The sequence below is a fragment of the Pollachius pollachius genome (assembly GCF_949987615.1).
Source record: "Pollachius pollachius genome assembly, chromosome: 12".
Classification (NCBI taxonomy): Eukaryota; Metazoa; Chordata; class Actinopteri; order Gadiformes; family Gadidae; genus Pollachius; species Pollachius pollachius.
The window spans coordinates 3,281,768-3,300,992 of record NC_136945.1 but is presented as its reverse complement, the minus strand read 5'-3'; the positions used below and the strand labels follow the sequence as shown (position 1 = coordinate 3,300,992).

At 45.6% G+C, this 19,225-nt stretch overlaps 1 protein-coding gene across 1 annotated transcript in view; it reads left to right on the top strand.

Moving 5' to 3' along the window:
* The window catches only part of LOC307083960 (tensin-2-like), a 32,072-nt gene extending 12,847 nt beyond the window's left edge, over positions 1-19,225 (top strand). The window contains exons 2-24 of the mRNA XM_079748040.1: positions 3,690-3,736; positions 3,848-4,031; positions 5,526-5,576; positions 6,156-6,278; positions 6,540-6,604; positions 7,055-7,138; positions 7,766-7,878; positions 8,363-8,423; positions 8,872-8,947; positions 10,252-10,381; positions 11,289-11,354; positions 11,676-11,792; positions 12,306-13,670; positions 13,809-13,941; positions 14,339-15,315; positions 15,483-15,614; positions 15,949-16,041; positions 16,189-16,266; positions 16,522-16,599; positions 16,809-16,977; positions 17,414-17,482; positions 17,888-17,917; positions 18,125-19,225. Coding sequence (XP_079604166.1) covers positions 3,690-3,736; positions 3,848-4,031; positions 5,526-5,576; positions 6,156-6,278; positions 6,540-6,604; positions 7,055-7,138; positions 7,766-7,878; positions 8,363-8,423; positions 8,872-8,947; positions 10,252-10,381; positions 11,289-11,354; positions 11,676-11,792; positions 12,306-13,670; positions 13,809-13,941; positions 14,339-15,315; positions 15,483-15,614; positions 15,949-16,041; positions 16,189-16,266; positions 16,522-16,599; positions 16,809-16,977; positions 17,414-17,482; positions 17,888-17,917; positions 18,125-18,269 — 4,386 coding nt within the window. The 3' untranslated portion in view covers positions 18,270-19,225. The remainder of the gene's footprint in view (positions 1-3,689; positions 3,737-3,847; positions 4,032-5,525; positions 5,577-6,155; positions 6,279-6,539; positions 6,605-7,054; positions 7,139-7,765; positions 7,879-8,362; positions 8,424-8,871; positions 8,948-10,251; positions 10,382-11,288; positions 11,355-11,675; positions 11,793-12,305; positions 13,671-13,808; positions 13,942-14,338; positions 15,316-15,482; positions 15,615-15,948; positions 16,042-16,188; positions 16,267-16,521; positions 16,600-16,808; positions 16,978-17,413; positions 17,483-17,887; positions 17,918-18,124) is intronic.

Genomic DNA, 19,225 nt, shown 5'->3' with positions numbered 1-19,225 from the left:
TAAAAGTTAGGATAGAGGGAAGGAAGCCAGGAAGGGTAAAAATAGACAGACAACTGTTTTGGTAGGGATGGATAGATGAGGATTAGAGGAAGAAGAAGAGATTGATTGCTTCACTTGAATAATATAAAGCTTTATAACTTGCTGTGAGATCCTAAGTACTGGCACCCCTTAAGCTGGGCTGTGTTATGACTACTATTGACTCTGCCTCTAACAAAAACGTACTAAAAGGTATGCCCAAATGGCCGGCGGATGTCATTCTTCATTTTTCTCAGATAAAAATGCTTTATTTTGGTACGCTTTTAGAATATATTCTTTGGGTCATTTTTGGCTTTCCATTCTCAAACGGGAAAGGCTGACTCACTGAAGTCCCACTCTTTCCTGACTCCGGCAAGAGCACGTTGTCATCACACACACACACACACACACTAGCACACACACACACACACACACACACACACACACACACACACACACACACACACACACACACACACACACACACACACACACACACACACACACACACACACACACACACACACACACACACAACACACACTGACACTGACTCTGCCCCCATGGCAACCTGCTGGGTGCTGGTCTCCCACTTGGCTAACGTCGGCTGACAGCTGGCTGTTGATGGAAAGGGTAACCTAATAGGATGTCTGTTGTGGGCGCGGCCTGTTGCCGTTTTGGAGACTCGCTGGGGTCCACCAGAAGCTGTGTGCGGTGAAAGTTCCCCGCTTGGCCCCCGGCCCGCAGTAAGCTCAGCTGAGCAGCCCTTCAGCAAGCTGGTGCCAGTGGCTTGCTGAACCAGTGTTCAGCAGCAGCCACCAAACCAAGCCAAATAATTAAACCATCCCATCAAGCAGTCGGCCAGCCAGGCACCCGGTCACCCACGGTTAGATAGAGGGGTGGAATATGAGGTAAACGCTAGCTGATTGACAGGGCAGGCTGAGCCAGATGGCCCCGTTCCCTGTGGCCCCTGCACACAGGCTCCAGGCACTAATGAACCCCCCCCTCCCCTTCCCGCCAAGCTGCACATATACACGCTGTGTGTTTGTGACTGTGTTAGTGTTTTTGTTTATATTTGTGTGTGTGTTTCGACCAATTCCTGTTTCAAAGTGCTGACAATGATACTCTAGTCCTCCACATAAGGTAAACACCAGTGTTCCTGACCTTTGGGGGCTAAGGCTGTGTGTGTGTCACGCCTGCATAGCGTCCCATGACTTATCCTTTCTTCCTAAAGGCCCAAAGCTATCGACTTAAGACCTTTTATTAAGCCAATTAGCTGCTCTTTCCTCCCCTAGGGCTCCAACTGCCATGTTCACAGCTATTTCCTGTGTTTTAGTAAATTTGATGTCGCCCATGCCCTGTCTGTCTCTGTAGACAGGCCCTGGGACCTCAGACTGTGGTTGAATGGCATAACAATGAGTTCTGCTCACCCGCAGAATATAACAGTACTCAAAGCTGGTTGCTCTAGCTGCTATTAAACTGTGGGTGAGCACAACTCAATCTTTATATTTGATTGTATTCCATTGTTCTCCTCTCTGTAAAGCAAGAGACATGTCTGTTTGAGTGTTTTGCGTAAGCCTGCAGCGTGCCGATGTACTGCAACATACTGTATGTATCCTATCTGTGTGTGTGTGTGTGTGTGTGTGTGTGTGTGTGTGTGTGTGTGTGTGTGTGCGTGCGTGCGTGCGACCGCCCACATGTGTGTATGTCTGTGTGTGTGAACACGTGTGGTTGTCATGTGTGTCTGTGCGTCAGGAAATGTCTGTGTGATGCCTGTGACGCCGGTCAGATTCAATCTTCAGTATGTTTGTGTACCCTGCTCTCTGTCCCTTTCTGTCATCTTCTTTCATTACTCTTTAACCAGAAGAAGATGCTACTGGTGTGTAAGCATCCCTCATTGGCCAACGTCTGAAACATGCAAGCCATGACCACTTAGTCTTGGACAATAAAAATATCCATGCATCACATTGTAAATGTGGAATGCTTTCAAGAAGGTTGTTAAAATAAGGAAAATGGCTGAGGTATTCGTTGAGGTTGTTTGGGTGGTGATGCCGGGGCATTACGTTTGCTTCAGTGGCTTGACTCTTGAACCTTTTGACAGCCACCTGTCATCATTAGCCCTCCATCCCCCAAAACCCACCCAGAGGGCGGTGCAGCTATCTGTCAAGCCTCTGTCACTGCGTAGTAGAAGGGTCAAAGTTTGAGGAGTGACGTTAGAGAGAGAGAGAGAGTGTGGAGACGAGGGAAGCCGTGTGCCTCGGCTTCTAAACCTTATTCCAATGTCTGGGGTTTACTGAAGAGGTTTACTGGCTCACTTCTGTTGTTTGTATTTCACAGGTCTTTGCAAACCAGTGAAAGAGGCCTGAAATGGGCATGTTTGCCCATTTCAATGGGGCAATTTACCTCTGACACAAGACTGCTTGTGTTGACCCACCGGTCTGGTCTATGACCACTACACTATGACTGTTTCTATACTATTGCTACATTACTGACAATGAAAGACTTTTGCTTGAACTACCTGAGCCATACTTTTAGTGAGGTGCATAGAGTCATATTGTCTCACATCATTTGAATGTGTTGTTGGGTGAAAGCAGTGGTTGTTGGATTGACCTCCTTCCTCCAATGTGTTTTATATTTAAGAGTATGTGTATGTGTGTGTGTATGTTTGTGTGTGTGTGTGTGTTGTGTGTGTGTGTGTGTGTGTGTGTGTGTGTGTGTGTGTGTGTGTGTGTGTGTGTGCCTGTGTCTGGTTTGGCCGGTTTTCGAAGACCAACTCAGGGAGACGCTGTGAGCAACATGTTGAGTCTTCAGAAGCAACAATTCCCTCTTTTCTCTTCACAATAAAGTCCAACACCCATTTGGTCTCAATTGAGAACTGCTTTTTATCCTAAGGCTGCAAAAGAAAGGGCGAGTGGGCCGTTGGCTCCATCACCACTGTGCTACCTATTTTTGGCCATGGATAGCGACTTGAAATAGGTTGATTTAGATTGAGTCTATGGAAATATGTTGTTGTTGTGTTACTGATTGTGTGTGTCTTTGTACAAACCTTTATACCTCTGTGCGCATTTGCTTTAGTGTGCGTGCGTGTGTGTGTGTGTATCTATGTGTGTGTGCCTGCGTGTGCATGTGTGTGGGCGTTCTTACATCCGTGCGTGTCTGTGTGTGTGCGTCATGGCCGGAGCACACACACAGTCTGGCATTTGTGCACTTCATGTGGTGCATTTAAATCTCTGCTGACAGCTACCTCTGCAAACCAGCTGCCCCAGACAACACAAAGAGAGAGCAAGAGGGAGACAGAGAGAGACTTCCTGCCCTCTCCATCTGCACTCTTCCTTCCCGCACTATCCCTCCATCCCCTCATCCCTCCAGCTGGAGGGGACCCAGCAGCATCAAAACAAACACATGACTTGGCATACAATGTCCCAGTCGCTTAGTGTCTGTGGGGTTAGTGTGTCTACATGTTGGGTTACTGGTGTTCTTATAAACCAAAGCTAAATGTGCTCTCTCTCTCTTTTCCTGGTTGACCGGCAACTGTCACTCTGCGTCTGACCTGGTGAGTTTGTTTTGAAATAAATCTGTTCTTTTCTATTCGGTTGTACTTTTAGTATTTATTGTTGCCATGGTAACACTCCCTGTCCCTCTGCCCGTCTCCCCTGTGTGCTGTCTTTCAGAAGGGCTCCATTACCTCTACATTTCAAAAGAAGAGGGGCTCCTTACCCAGGTAGTGCCACACTCAACCACCACTTTAGCAGACACTAAAAGCGTCTACTAAATGAAAATTAGTAATTAGTAACCGATAATTAGGAGAAGTCACAACGTGTTGATTGTCCAGGAGCAAGAGTGTGGAGCTGGTGATGGAGCAGGTGATGGAGCGCCACTATGACTTCGACCTCACCTACATCACCGAGAGGATCATATCCGTCTTCTTCCTGCCCGACCTGGAGGAGCAGCGTTACTGTGGAAACCTGCAAGAAGTGGCGGCCATGCTGAAATCCAAACACCAGGACAAGTTTATGGTGAGCGGAGCAAACAGGACTAACGTGTCCAATGGATTGATGGACTGATGGAACAGTGTGCTCGCCATTTGACATGTTTGGAGCAATGTTGTTGTCTTTAAGGGGGCAGTGGGTTACACATTGCGTCTAGGAGTGATGCAAATGCAAAAACAGTACAGCACACAGTATTTGTATTTTAATTTAGTGTGCATGCCCCAGCCTCCTGTCTAGTTACCTATAGGCCGGACCGTTAGTATAGCTTTTTTCATGTGTAAAACCTTGTTAGCTTTCATTGCGGTTAGCAATTAGGACCGGCGGTTACTGAGCCCACCCCCTTTTGTTGACCCCCCTTCTGCAAATAGGTAAAAATACACAGGGGGGCGAGATAACACAGCACAGGTATTAAAATAAGGAAAAGTCAACACCAGATGGGTTTTCCATGACAACATTGAATTTATTTTGGGGGTAATGTGTCATATATGAGCTTCAACATATTCATCAAATGTAATTTTCAGCACTATTAATAAATGAAGACATGATGTCATTTAGATAAGTCTATGTTTTATCTGAGCGTCTCTGCCTACCAGTGTGTGAATGTTCTAGTCTGCCCCACACTCAAGTGCCTTTACTCAGGCACCTCGATGTCAAGATGGAGAGATACCGGGTTGTTTATTCAGGGAGTTAATTTACACTTTAAAAGTAGGATATGTTATTTCTGCTGCTAGGGGATCACTCAATCATGACCAAAGACATTGCTTGATGACGTTGTTAGGTAATGTGGGATCATGGATAAAACTATTTGAAATGCCCCAAGTAAAGTATTTTGGTGGGAACCACTGCATTAGTTTGGTGGCTGGCATTAGTCACTTGTCAAAGTAGCACATCGTAAGCTAAATTAATACGGAAATAACATATCATTAAATTAGGTATTACTGGATTACTGTTTTCACATGTTTAACTGAAGTTAATGGGTAAAGAGCATATGAGCAAATTACTAACATAGGTCTATTTTATTTTCATTAGGAAATACTACAAATATGGTCTTTAATATACCCTCTACAAGCTAAATATAAGGGTGCCTGTGGTCCCCTTAACATTGCTCTTTTTATAGTAGCATTCCCCCTTAAATCTCAAATGCATTTAGAAATGCAGTTCAACAGGATGTAATATAAATAAAAGTGCACAAATAGAGTTTTCCCACATCTTTTCTTTGAATTCTTGTTCATGGAGGGGTATGCACTCACCGAGCAGGGGGCATCTTCCTATCGCTCAGTAAATATGGGAATTCAAACACAACTAAATTATGCATAGGATATGTTTAAGCCATGTTTTATTCATACTTTTTATTTTTACATCGGCGTGTTTCACTGTGTTTTGAATTCCTTTTTCTGCTGTTACTGCTCCAGACCGTGAGGCCGTTATCAGGTACTAGTATCAAGCCACTGTGTTGGTGTATCTGTATTATGTACGTATAACATTCATACTTATTAATGATGGTTTCTGTCTTTATTTCAGCTCCTGAATTTGTCGGAGAAGAGACATGACATCGCCAGCCTTAACCCAAAGGTACACAAATGGTGGATCACACATGAAGCATGTGGGAGAAAATACAACAAATTGAACAAAAATGTAATATCACGATAAAAAACTCACAACTAAAGAAAGCAACAGTATTGAATTTGGATAATTCATCCATTCATCCATTGGAAACACACAGACTGCATTATAGCGATTTGACTGCCTTATCATCTCACAGGTTCATGCTTTGATTCGAGTATGGGCCTTATTCCCCTGGTGGCCATCTTGGTTCTAAAGGCTAGCTGGGTAGCGGAACTGAATTTCACGTGGCCTCACTAAGGGGTCGTCACAAAGAGCAGCTTCGCAACAAACAAGGATTCTTCAAATGCGCCATGGCAGAGCTGCTTTTTTGCAAACTGCCATTATGCAAGGCGCTTATGATTGCCTTAACTTTTAACCAAGGTTTTACACATGAAAAAAACTAAAAAAACTAAATAAATAGGAGAAAAATTGTAAAGTGGGCGTCATCTTTCTAAAAGTGAATTTGTGTGTGACGAGAGGTCAACTAAGAGGTCAACTCAGAAAGACCCTAAACTCTCACATTGCTCTCTCTCGGTCCCGTGGCAGGTCCAGGACTACGGCTGGCCTGAGCACCACGCCCCGCCCCTGGACAGGATCTGTGCTGTGTGCAAGGCCATGGACACCTGGTTGATCTCTGACCCCCAGAACGTGGTGGTCCTGCACTGCAAGGTCAGTGTTGAGTTGAACAGGGTCCCGTTTACTGGGACTGTGTGAAAAAGAAAGTGAAGTGATCGGAAGACTTCCATCTTAGAATTGACTTTAATTGTTCATTCACATGATCTATTGATATCCAGTTATTTAGTCATCCATCCATTAGTTATAACTGTTTATGCATTGTATTGTGTGTCATATTTATTGATCTCTTACATCTAAATCATGTGTGTTGGAAGTGGTCAACATCACAATGGTCTTTGGGGCTTTGTTTAACAGGGTAACAAAGGGAAGACTGGCGTCATTGTAGCCGCCTACATGCACTACAGCAAGATAACTGCAGGGTAAAGTGCTCTCTATCCCTCTACACACAGTTATACTAGGAACATAATGTAATTCTCCTGCCCCCCGATTATTTAATAATGAATAGCTTGTGGGCTGTCGTAACCCATTCAAGTTTCTTTACTGCATTTTTGTCCCGATCTCAGGATTTTATATTGCAGAGTTGCTAAACGTCAGCAAAAAATGTAGGAAAAAAAATGTTAAAATGAATGTAATTTGAAAACACTTACCATTCCTGCCTTAGGTCTGATTATTTCAAAACGGTGTGTAAGCATTTGAAAGTATGATGTTAAGCAAATAAAAATGCATATCACACAAGGAGCCCTAATGTTAGCCCTAACGGTTCACACACCTCAGCCAATGAAAGAAGGGGAACTGTGTGGTCTTTGCAAAGGTCAGCACCGACGGAGCTTCAGTATCTGGGGTCTTAACGCAGTGATAACTGTTCACAGGGCTGACCAGGCACTCACAACCCTGGCCATGAGGAAGTTCTGTGAAGATAAAGTTTCCTCCTCTCTACAGCCCTCTCAGAACAGGTGCAACCCACTTATATACCCCACTATACTTCTCCTTCTCACTCTCACTCTGCAATCTGAAAGAAAATCAATGTGATCTCTTCAGTCGAGTCACATACATTTCGTTTTCATGTTTAAGGTGCTTTATGTACGATTTGAGGGATATTATTTTAGTCTTATTTGTAAGAATTGGTTTAGCAATCCGTCCACTATTATTGAATGAAATACGCAGTGGAAATATATCTGCTTACCTGTTTGAGATGATTTAGATTTAAGACTGTTCCCAAATCATTTCAAACCAATAAGAGATTTTTCTTTTTCATGATTGGTTTCGTGGAATCTATCTTGCCTGTCAATCACAGGTGTGTAAAATGCAACAATTCTCGGTGGCAGAGAAACGGAGGGAGGGAGGGACGTCTTTCTGCTCTTTACAATTCTCAACTCCTTTAATGTTAAAGGTGTTGTTTGGTGCAACTTTGAACTAACCCTAGTTCAAAGTTCACTGCTCAAATGTAGAATAGCAATAGTAATTGTATTCATACAATGCTTTTTTAGAGGCCCATAGGCATTTTACAGAGATCTACAATACAAAATAAAAATCTATAAGAATTCACCTGACATCCTTCCCGTCCTTCCCCTCCTGGTCAGGTACATCTACTACTTTGGGGGTCTGTTGTCTGGCTCCATCAAGATGAACAGCAGTCCTCTATTCCTACAGCAGATCCTCATTCCATCGCTGCCAAACTTCCAGGCAGAGGGAGGTCAGTCTCACACCACTCCTACCAGTCAGTATAGCGTCCTCCACGGCTGCTTGTGATACGGTTATGACACGGTTATGATACGGTCACGATACATCAATTATGTATAGAGTCCAACCAAACGTTTTTGTATATGTACTTGGGCATGGATAGCACTGTTATCTAACAGCCGCTGCCCAGCATTTACGAGTTTAAATGCTCTTTTAATATTTCAGATCCACCAACTAGCCAACAGACATGATTGTTGTTTTTTCACTCAGTACCTATCTAATACTTTCCTATGTCTCCATCTTAAATATATTTGTTTTTATTTGTTGCCAACATTATGTTTGCTGCTCCTAAACATGTAGATGGCTGAGGGTTAGGGGCCATTGTATACTGTGGGTCTGTGAGGCTCTTAAGTTGGTTTAAGGAATACACAAGTAACATTGACTGGCTTCTAATATGTGTCCTTCCACTTTCTGATTCTCTTTCTGTCTCTTTGTAGGTTACTATCCCTTCCTGAAGATATATCAGTCTCTCCAGCTGGTTTACACCTCCGGCGTCTAGTAAGTCACCTTGTTCTACTAGTTGAGTTGTTTGGCTCTCTTCTATCCCTCTGGGCGTTTGACTCAGGCGTGTTCATATCTTCATCTGTCAGTGTTTGGATTAGGGCTAACCATTACTCTAATAAAAGCTTGTGTTTACCTGTAGTTTTCTAAATAGAAGCGTGTCCTGACTGGTTTAATGTCCTTCAAGTGGGCTCTCCTGTGAAACATTTTGTTTATGTGTGTGTGTGAGTGTGTGTGTGTGTTTGTGTGTGTGTGTGTGTGTGTGTGTGTGTGTGTGTGTGTGTGTGTGTGTGTGTGTGTGTTTGTGTATGCTTGAGGGTGTGTATGTGTCTGTGTGTACCTGTGTGTGTGTTTGTGTGTGTGTGTGTGTGTGTGTGTGTGTGTGTGTCTATGTGTGTATGTTTGTGTGTGTGTGTGTTTACCTTTGTTTGTGTGTGTATTTCAGTGACCCACACAACTCCAGAGCCAGGAAACTGTGTGTGACCATGGAACCAGCTTTGTTGTTGAAAGGGGACATCATGGTGAGAGACAGACCATTCTGCACTGTTTAGCACACGACGCACATCATGACACACTGCTTATTCTACACACACCGTTATGCAGCCATCCATCAGGAGGCCAATACAACGCTTCACAGTCAAGTGAAGGTACGTCACACTGAGGCTAAAGACTGGCTTGAACATTAAGTTTAATTGAATCATAGGATTTTGCCAAATATTAGTACCTATTTTTATTATTCACCTAGACTTCCCTTTGCTGCTATTGTTGATGTTAGGGATGGGTCAGAATATTAGATTATTCGTTCCCGAGGGTCAAAGCTGATTTTTAACATTTGGACCGTTAACATTTTTTTCCATTCAAATAAACAAGAATTAACGGACGGAACTAATGTTGGACACCTTGAAGAGCATTATCCCGCTTATACCATGGTCACTTGCCAAAGAAAATAAATTAAGACCATTCATTTATATTTTCATGCGTTTACAATACAAATATAAAGTTTTTCACAAGCCATAACTTTTTTTCCCTGGTAACGCCTGAGGGTTTGACTAATACCTGGAACAATCATTACCCTCCCGTAAGGTTCTTATGCAACGGAAACGTTGTTCACTCCTCCACTAAAAAGGACGGACCTTAGTGACAACTTGGCAACGGGAGGTATTCTAGTCCGCTCAGGTATGAGCCAGAGAGCTAACGTTATGCATTGTACACATAGTACAAATTCGTCCCAGCCTTTATACCACAGATACTTTAGGGTCTATAGCATATAACCGCGTTTTCTGATTACAGTTTAATGCATTTTTCACAATTTACCAGCTCTGAACAGAAGGCTGAGCAGACAATTTGACGAACTACTTAGCAGGTAGTTGTTTTTTTGCGTTTAAGATATTAAGGGATTTCTTGCCGATGATCCATGGCTGCCTTTATGAATCTTGGCACACATTGAATAATTGATTATTAGTTCATGCCACCCACTGATTATTCAACCATGAAAAATTTGAGTTGTTCACATCCCTAGTTGATGTATAATCAATTATATTGTAGGCTAATTTCATTGTGTGTTTATATATACACCACTATGGCCCTTGCCATGAGAATGAATACAGAATAACCACGTTAAACCCCAACACATTGTGACTACTATACACCAGCAACATCACATCAATTCGGCCTCCTGATTCCAAAACATGATGTAAAACACAGACGTCTATTTGAAATCCATGCAAAGGAAGCCGTTGTGTATCTGTACCTCTGACCAATGTCTTTATCTTCCAACCTCCATTCATCCCTCCATGCCTGCCGCCCACCTGCCCTGTCGTCCCAGGTCAAGTGTTACCACCGACGGCCTCGCAGCGCCCATAGAGAGGTGGTGTTCAGGGTTCAGTTCCACACCTGCACGGTCCACGGAGCCCAGCTGTGGTTCGGCAAGACTGAACTGGACTCAGCCTGCTCAGGTATACTCCCTGGTGGGCACGGGGGGCCAGAGCGTTGGGGTCAGGAGACGCCAAACAGGCGGTCTAAACAGGAAGTCCCAGATATTCCTGACTTATGGACGGAAAATGGAAATATCCTCAAGGTGTCGGAATTTAGAAGTCTCTTTATCTAGTGTGTTTTAACCTTAAATTCAAATTCATTTGTGTATTTACACTATGAACACCCATGCAAGTGTGTAAACAGTCATGATCGTATTCCAATGTTAAAATCACAATGTAGACTATTAAAGAAAATTAATAGGATCCTATGGGCAAACACAACTTGTTCCCCAGCAAAGGATGAAAGGCCACAACTCTGTGTACTGCTCTCCCGAACATAAGATTCTCGTTTCTAGTGCACTTTATGTAGCACACAAACACACACACACACACACACACACACACACACACACACACACACACAAACACACACACACACACACACACACACACATACACACACTTGAATCAGATAAGGAATGACAGTGCCTGGTGAATTGAAAAAGAAACAGCTGTGCTCAGTAGGCCATGCTCTCGTGACAATTGGACTGTGTCCTAAGTGCTGCGTGACAATGCATGTGCGTAATGCAGCAACGCTGAATCCCTAGGAAAGAAATGATAGAAAATTGAACTGCGTCCGCTGCGCTACACTGCACAAATGAATATGCATAGACACACACATACACACCCCCCCCCCCCCCCACACACACACACACACATTCACACACACAACTACTACTTATAACTAAATTAAGTACACGTTTATTACTTTTGCTGAATATATTATTATTTTTATTGTTTTTGTTGTATGAGTTGAAATGATTACTTGAGACAGAAATGGGTATTCACAGTATTTATGATGTTGTTTATTCTGCGTGTCTCTCTAAAGATGACAGATTCCCTCCCGATAACTCGGTGGAGTTCATCTTCTCCAGCAGTCCAGATAAAATAAAAGGTGACTACCTCTCGTTCTTGAACTCATTTCACAGTATTTCCTCTGTATGCGACAGAAGCCCCACAGCCCAAGGGGAAAATTAGGCAGAAAACAAAACCAAAATGTTGCATACGTTTGTCTGAACTGAAAAAAGTTAATAGTTTAACAGTTGATGTTCAGCAAACAATAAACAGCTTTAATTCTCAGTCACAAATGATGTACAATTCCTCTATTGAAGTTTGAGTGAGTGAATTCTGTGAAATGATTGCTTCAGGGAGTGTGTCTTATTGATTCATTAAACAGTATGCTTCACATCAAAATAACTGCAATGTGTTTGGCTAGGGCGTGAATATCAGAAGAATGAACCCTCCATCACAGTAGACTACAACACGTCTGACCCGGTGGTTAGATGGGACTCCTATGAGAACTTCAACCTACACCACCAAGACAGCCTGGAGAGTAAGACAACGTGTATACACACACAAACATACACAAAGAGAGAGAAATATAGAGAAAGAGAGACATAGAGGGACATAGGGATGATAGGAATGAGAGAGCCGTATAGAGACATAGTGAGAGAGGTATAGAGAGATATAGAGTCAAACAGCGATAGTGAGAGAGATCTAGAGAGATAGTGGGGGAGAAATAGAGAGATAGTGAGAGGGATCCCCACCATCATTTAAATTCCCAATCACTTTAACAAAAAGTTTAACTCACCCAGCAATGGGAATGTTATTTCTCGTAAAGACATAAAATGCTTGAAGAAAAAACGTAAATGGGGTTTTATATCCCTCAAAGATTGGCCAGTGTGTCACACAATGTGACTTCAAGAAACATATACAAACACTTACACACAAATACATGGACACACAGACCACAGGTTATGGAAGCTAATGAAAATTATATTCAATTAACGGCAAATGTGACGTGTGCTGCACATGTATATGACTGCAATATCCTCCCCCATGCCAGGGATCCCTCACACACGGGGCCCTTTGGACGGCAGTCTGTACGCCCAGGTGAGGAAGCGGCGGGGCCCGGGGTCGATCGGGGCCGTACGCCTGTCTCTGAGCCCCACGGTGGGGCCCCCGATGCAGGCCGCCGCTCCGCAGCCTCCTGCCTCCTTCAGCTCCGACCCGGGCCGCCACTCAGCCTCCCCCTCCTCTGACCGGCCGGAGGAGCCGTCCTCCACCTCCCCGACGCGCTCGCAGAGGGACGGGGGGGAGAGGAGGGCAGTGGAGGGGGAGGACAGAGCCAGGGACAGAGCAGGGAGGGGCAAAGAACGGGACAGGGAGACGGCCATCCTGGACGACGCCGAGCCCTCGGGGGGGCTGGAGGGCTTCAGGCGGGGGGGGCATCAGTGCTGCAGTCCCGGGGTGGGCAGGGCGGGGGAGGGGGGCTGGGAGAGGGCCAGAGAGCCGTGCCTTGCCGACAACGGGCACCATCCCGCTCAACGCGCCGCCGCCACCACCAAGAACAACCCCAAGAGCCGCACGCTGCCCGCCCTACCGTCCAAACCCCTCTCCCCCACCCCGCACCACTCCCCACACGTGGAGCTGTACCACCGCCACAGCGGGCACCCGCTACCAGAGCTGCCCTGGGAGTGTCCGCCCGCCCCCATGCTCTGCGTCCACCGGGCCTGCTTCCCCCACTCCACCCCGGAGCTGGCCCACCCCCACAGCTACAGCCTGCCTGCCTCCAGCCGGGAGTGCTCCCCGGAGGAGTGTCACCTGGTCCACTACCCCGGCCACGGGCCGCCCTCCCTGCCCACTAGCCCCTACAGAGAGCTGTTCTTCCAACCGCCGACGGCGCCCTCTGGCTGCGGCTGCAGGGACTGCGCCGGCCGCAGAGAGCACCAGTCGGCGTCGGTCCGGTTGTTCCATCCGCTGCACTCTGACAAATTGGGGAGCCTGCACTGGGGCCGAGAGGTGGAGATACAGCAGACGAGGGAGGGACCCCCGGTTTGGGCTGACAGCCACTGGGAGGCCAAGAGAGAGGCTGCAGAGTTCTGGCAGCACAAGACAGCCATGCAGCCGTATCGCGTGTGCCATTCTTCATTAGAGCAGCCTCAGACCCCGGACCAAGCAGGGTCTGTCCTGGTGCTCCACCAGGGGTACCGTACCCCACCGCCAGCCCATCTCTCCTGTGCCTGCATCCCTTATCAATCCTCCCCAGCAGAGAGCCATGAGAGCAGGGGCTATGCTTCAGGGTACCAGTCTGGATCCTCCTCACCGCTGGCTCCCACCAGCCCGATGCCTGGAGCCTCTCCTGGGAGGAGTCAGGCAGCGGAGAGCCCTTCCAGAGCCAGGGGCTCAAAAGAGAATACCCACCACAGAGGTGAGCTTGTTGTCCCCGTAACTGGTCAATTGTTATTGGCTGACTGGTCCTGCCTCCGCAAAGGAAATTGTGTGTGTTTTGATGAAACCAACAAACTTTCTCTAATGTTAAGTGTTTCACTACTTATTTACCCCCAAGATCAAACAGCCCAGGCTGACGCGAAGGACAACAAGTCTGTGAGTCCTTCAAGTGACCAAGACAGTGCTGCTGGAATGGATGTAGACCAGGACTATACGCTCATATGCAGCACCCCTACACAGTCTGATGTCAGGTGAGTGGCCTTACAGACAGCTGTTAAAGCTAGGGTAGGAGCATTTCATTTCACATCTGTTGACATTCTCTTTACATCCTGACAGAATAAATAAATAAATTAAATGCTCTGACAATAAATATATATTTTTTGTCTGGTATCTGTTGCCTACCTGTCTACCTACCTACCTGTCTGCCTGCCTGAACTCTGCCCGTGCACTTGCTGTGCATGACGGGATTCTTCCACAAGGCTAGGCAGACCAATGCTAAAGCTAGCAAGCTAGTCAGGAGTGGCTTTGAAAGGAGGGCGGAAGGGATAATTGAGATTTTTGGCTTCTTTCAAAATCTTTGAAAGTACTTACTCTGGCTGGTTTCTCCAAATTGCCTACCCTAGCCTTGATGTTTCCCCTTCCTTCCAGGATCACAGAGGAATGTGTTGACAGCGGGACCCCCCAGAACGCTCCCCAGGGGGTCCAGAAGCCGAGCCACGGAGCTGCGTCCTCTCCTTCTCTGGAGTCCAACACAAACACCAACAACACTGTGTCCCAACCACCCCAAGCAGCCACAAAACAACCCCCCTGCTCATCCACAGACGAGTCAGAAAACGCAAGCAAGCATTCACAGAGTCTGGGGTTAACGGCCAAGATCGGTGAAAACAACAAAGAAACAGGAAGTGCAAAGGAATCCGGCCAATCAGACACGTCCTCTCAAACCACTGTAACCATTCAGTCGGTGACTAAGATCCAAGTGCAGCTCAATGGCTCTGCCCTCCCTGGCGACGCCCAGGGGTCCGACACGGCCAGCAGAGACGCGTCTTTGTCCAGCGGAAGCTCCACGCCGACGTCTGCACAGTCTCCCAAAGGCTCCCCGGCCAGGGAGTCCTCCCCCCAGGCCGGCCCCCCGAGACCGTCCCCCGACCGGGACAGCCCGTCCGAGCCGTCCAAACCCCCGTCGCCGGTGCCCGACGGCTACAGCACCCCCACCTTCCCCCTGGCGTCGTACTACTACCCGCTGCTCAACGTGCCCCACGTGCCCTACACGGGGTACACCGCCGTCACCATCCCCGCCCCCCAGCCCCCGCTGCCCGAGAAGAAGCGCTTCTCCTCCTCCCCGCTGGCGCTCAACGGCCACAGCTCGCTGCTCAGGGCGGAGTCGGCACCTTCCTCCGCCTCCCTCGCCTCCTCCTCCACCTCCTGCTCCAACACCTCCTCGTCGTCTTCGTCCGGCGGCCAGCATCACGTCACCTTCTCCCCCTCCATGGTCGAGCCCCCCCCCCCAGGACGACGAGGGTCCGCTCAGTCCGGCAGTAGAGATGAAGCAGACACAAAGGTCAACGCAAAGTTTGTCCAAGACAGCTCCAAGTACTGGTACAAACCGGGCATCTCCAGGGATCAAGGTAGGGGGTAGATGCAGGGGCACTTTCAAGGCACGTTCACGGTCATTCTCCCTCTTTTGTGTAACAACAGTGATCCATAAGAAATGTTTATGTTGGCCTTTGAATGCCAAACACTGCCTTGAATGACTCAAATGTGCCTTGTTGTTCTTCTTCTGCTTGTCCTGCAGCTATAGCAGTGCTGAAGGACAAGGAGCCCGGGTCCTTCCTCATCAGAGACAGTAACTCCTTCCAGGGGGCCTACGGTCTGGCCCTCAAGGTCACCACTCCTCCCCTGAATGCCAACCTCAACACCAGCAAAGGTCTGTTGTGACAAACAGCCTTAACAGAGATCAAAGAATAAGGTCTGCCTTTTGGCGTAGCGCTTAAGATTAGATCAAAACAAAAGATACCTTATTAATCCGAGACAGGAAATTAAGTGATATTGTGTATATATAAGTACTACTGAGGGTTTTCTCGCTCTCATGTTTCAGTTGCATCCTGTTATATTAAACCAAGAAATAGAAAGTCAAAGTTTCAGCTTAGTAATGAAGACATTGATGTTCTGGAGGCAGCACCACACAAATCCAAACAGAACTCCTGAGTCCTTCTGCAAGAGTATAGCACCAATGTTGAAGCCTCCTCTCTGTGCGGCAGGAGATTCGCTGGAGCAGCTGGTGAGACACTTCCTGATCGAGACGGGCCCGCGCGGCGTGAAGATCAAGGGCTGTCAGAACGAGTCGTACTTTGGTTCGTAGCACTGGGGGGGGTGGAGCGCTGATGTCCTGTGATATGAGATCCGCTGATACGCCTGACGTGCTCAGCCCAGTTACACGATTGACGATGTGGGTTTCTTTTGATTAGCTCATCTGTTTTCCGTATCTCTCGTTCTTCCAGGAAGTTTGTCTGCGCTGGTATACCAGCATTCAATCACTCCCATCTCCCTGCCCTGTGCGCTGCTCGTCCCGGTCAAGGGTAAATAATCGGTGGTATTGTTGTGTCTATACATAGCGGCAGCACTGGAGATCTGTTCAATCGTTTGCGTATTGCTTACAATTGAATTATTTCTTTAGCTGAATTAATCGGTCTAATCCCTCAGCACTCGATATACTGCGTGTACAGTGGGATTGCTGGTATCTCTAATGGTTCCCTGCTGTCCAACATTGTGTGCGTGCACTAGTATATGAAGTTACACCACAGAGATGTGATCCTATAAATGTGATGTTCTAGATCTGGTGGGAGAGCTCCAGGAGATACAGAGTGTCACCAACACGAGCACGGCGGCAAATCTCCTCAAGCAAGGAGCAGGTAGCGTAACAATCCCACCACGCTTCATCAAGACAATCCCAGTGTATTGTTGTTCAAGGTCATACTCATATAAAGCATTAGCAAGAGCTGTAGTATTTGCTTGTGATCAGCGTAGACTGTCCAACTTACAACGTGGACAAATGCAGGACATTTATTAAAACAATTTATAACACCATGTATGTTGTTCCTCATCTTTCACCTCTTCCCAGCATGCAATGTGTTGTATCTGAACTCTGTGGAAACCGAATCGCTGACAGGGCCCCAGGCCATCTCCAAGGCAACCAAATGCACCCTGGCCCTAAGTCCCCGTCCCACGGCCACTGTGGTCCACTTCAAAGTGTCCATTCAGGGCATCACTCTGACGGATGGCAAGCGAAGGTAAGTCTCAGTGAGATCAGGATGGTGTGCTGGTTGGGGTGTTGAACGCTACTGGGTTCAAACCCCCATTCGGCCAAGTTATTTTACCTTGGCCCAATTACTTTACAATGATATAGTTTCACATTTAGTTCAAACAGGACAATAAGCTTGTTGAGTCATGATACTTTTTGATTAATTGGTTCTTGGGAGCAGACATTTCAACTGCATACTTCAAACGCCTAAGTCTATGTTCTCCAGTTGGCCGTTGCCACGGAGGGAGTTCTGTTTCACATCAACTTATTTACTCCACAGGGACCAACTGGTTTCTCCCTCTTTTTTTTTTCTTCTGTATGTACATACACTGAAAATATATTGTTTTACAGCTGTGCAATTGGTTTGAATTCATATTATGACCTGTTCTGAAAAGTATTTCTACTGTACTGTTTCTTCTACCAAGGCTATTTTTCAGAAGACACTACCCAATCAACAGTGTGACGTTCAGCAGCTTAGACCCAAAGGACCAGAGGTGGGTAGTGTTATTATTACAACATTTGAAATGGTGTCTTATGGCTAGACTGTGGCCAGCTCTCTTCTGCTTGAACCTTCTTATTTATTATAATTGTTTAGCTTTGTCGGCTGCTAAGCTAGTGGACATTAAACTAGAGTTGGGCAATATACAGATATTATGAAAATATTGAGATCGGTAATATAGTGATACATTTTCAATATAAAGTATACAGTTAGTAATACTAGATACAGATATCGCCCTACTCTAGCTTGAATGTTCTTTGTGTTTTTGTTTTTGTTCCCGGGAATTTGTTCATAGACTTTATTGTTGGCTGTTTAAATGGTTTGACCAAGCAATGGACTTGGTCAGAGAGATTGTCCTAAGCTTTTGTCTCCGTCTCATTTTGTGTACCCCGTGCTTCAGGTGGACTAACTCTAATAGCACATCAAGCAAGTAAGTGCTTGGGTCTATTGTGTCATTGGTTGTCTGTTCACTGTTTGTATGTTAGTCTGTGTTGCTTTTGTCAAATATGTCTGATAATTGCATGGCAAATTATCAACCTTCAACACATTTGTCAGAAAGATTTTTAATGTTGTTGTTATATTCAATAAAATAACAATAAGCCTCTTCTTATAACCAATCCCATCACCCTTCCTGTAGGATATTTGGCTTCGTGGCGCGGCGGACAGGAAGTACAACCGAGAACGTTTGTCACCTGTTTGCAGAGATCGACCCAGAGCAGCCTGCAGTCGCCATCGTCAACTTTATTAACAAAGTCATGCTGGGCCCACAGCTTCGCAGATGAGATGAGCTTAGACACAAGAAACTCATAAGAACATCCAAGGATTTCTATATATAAACAAGATTACTTCTGAATGAGGTGTGTGTGAGTGTATATATATATATTTTTTGTGTGTGTGTATGTCTGTGTGTTTGTGTGTTAGCGTATGTGTGTGTTCGCATGTGTGTTTATGTTTTGGAAATTTATACCAGCAGCTTACTTGAGCTTGAGTGAGTCATTTGGGGTTTTATTATGAATCAAATAGAAGCAGCGACAAAACTTTTCAAGCATTTATGTATTATTTTTTAATTCTGGAATGCTACTTTCTTTTTTATTCAAACTTATTTGTTATGTTCATGTACCAAAGGATGAATGTAATCTCACATTGTGGACCTTACACACACGCTCAGACCCATTTTCTTTATGTTAAATACCTTTGGAAGGTTTGTTTCTACAGTAATAGTACATCATTTCTTGTCAGAATTACAACCCAGTTACTCCGCAGGCTCAATGGGGTTGTCTGCACAACAATCTAATATCACATAGATACACATTTTCAAAAAAAGGTTGTTTGAGTCCATCAACATTTCCAAGTTATCCTTTTGCGCTTTTAGAATATTCTGACTTGTAGATTAAGAAGTGGTCTGAGGGTCACTTTTTAATCACACAGACTGGGTGTAACGACATGTTGGTACCTTAACATTCTTGTACAGGTCATGCTGATATAACAACGATCATATATTGCATATGTACAGTTTGGTCTTTTTAAGAAGAAAGGACCAAGAACCTAAAGCCAAAGACTTTTTTTGCTGGTCCTGGCATGTTTATTATCTGTGTGCATTTTTGTGTGTGTTTTATATACGAAGGCAGCACATTGTGTGGCTTCAGTTCACATAATTTTCATAACATGTTATAATAAAAGTTTAATAACAGAACTAATATATTTTAAAGCCCTCTATAAAGTGTGGAGAATAAAACAA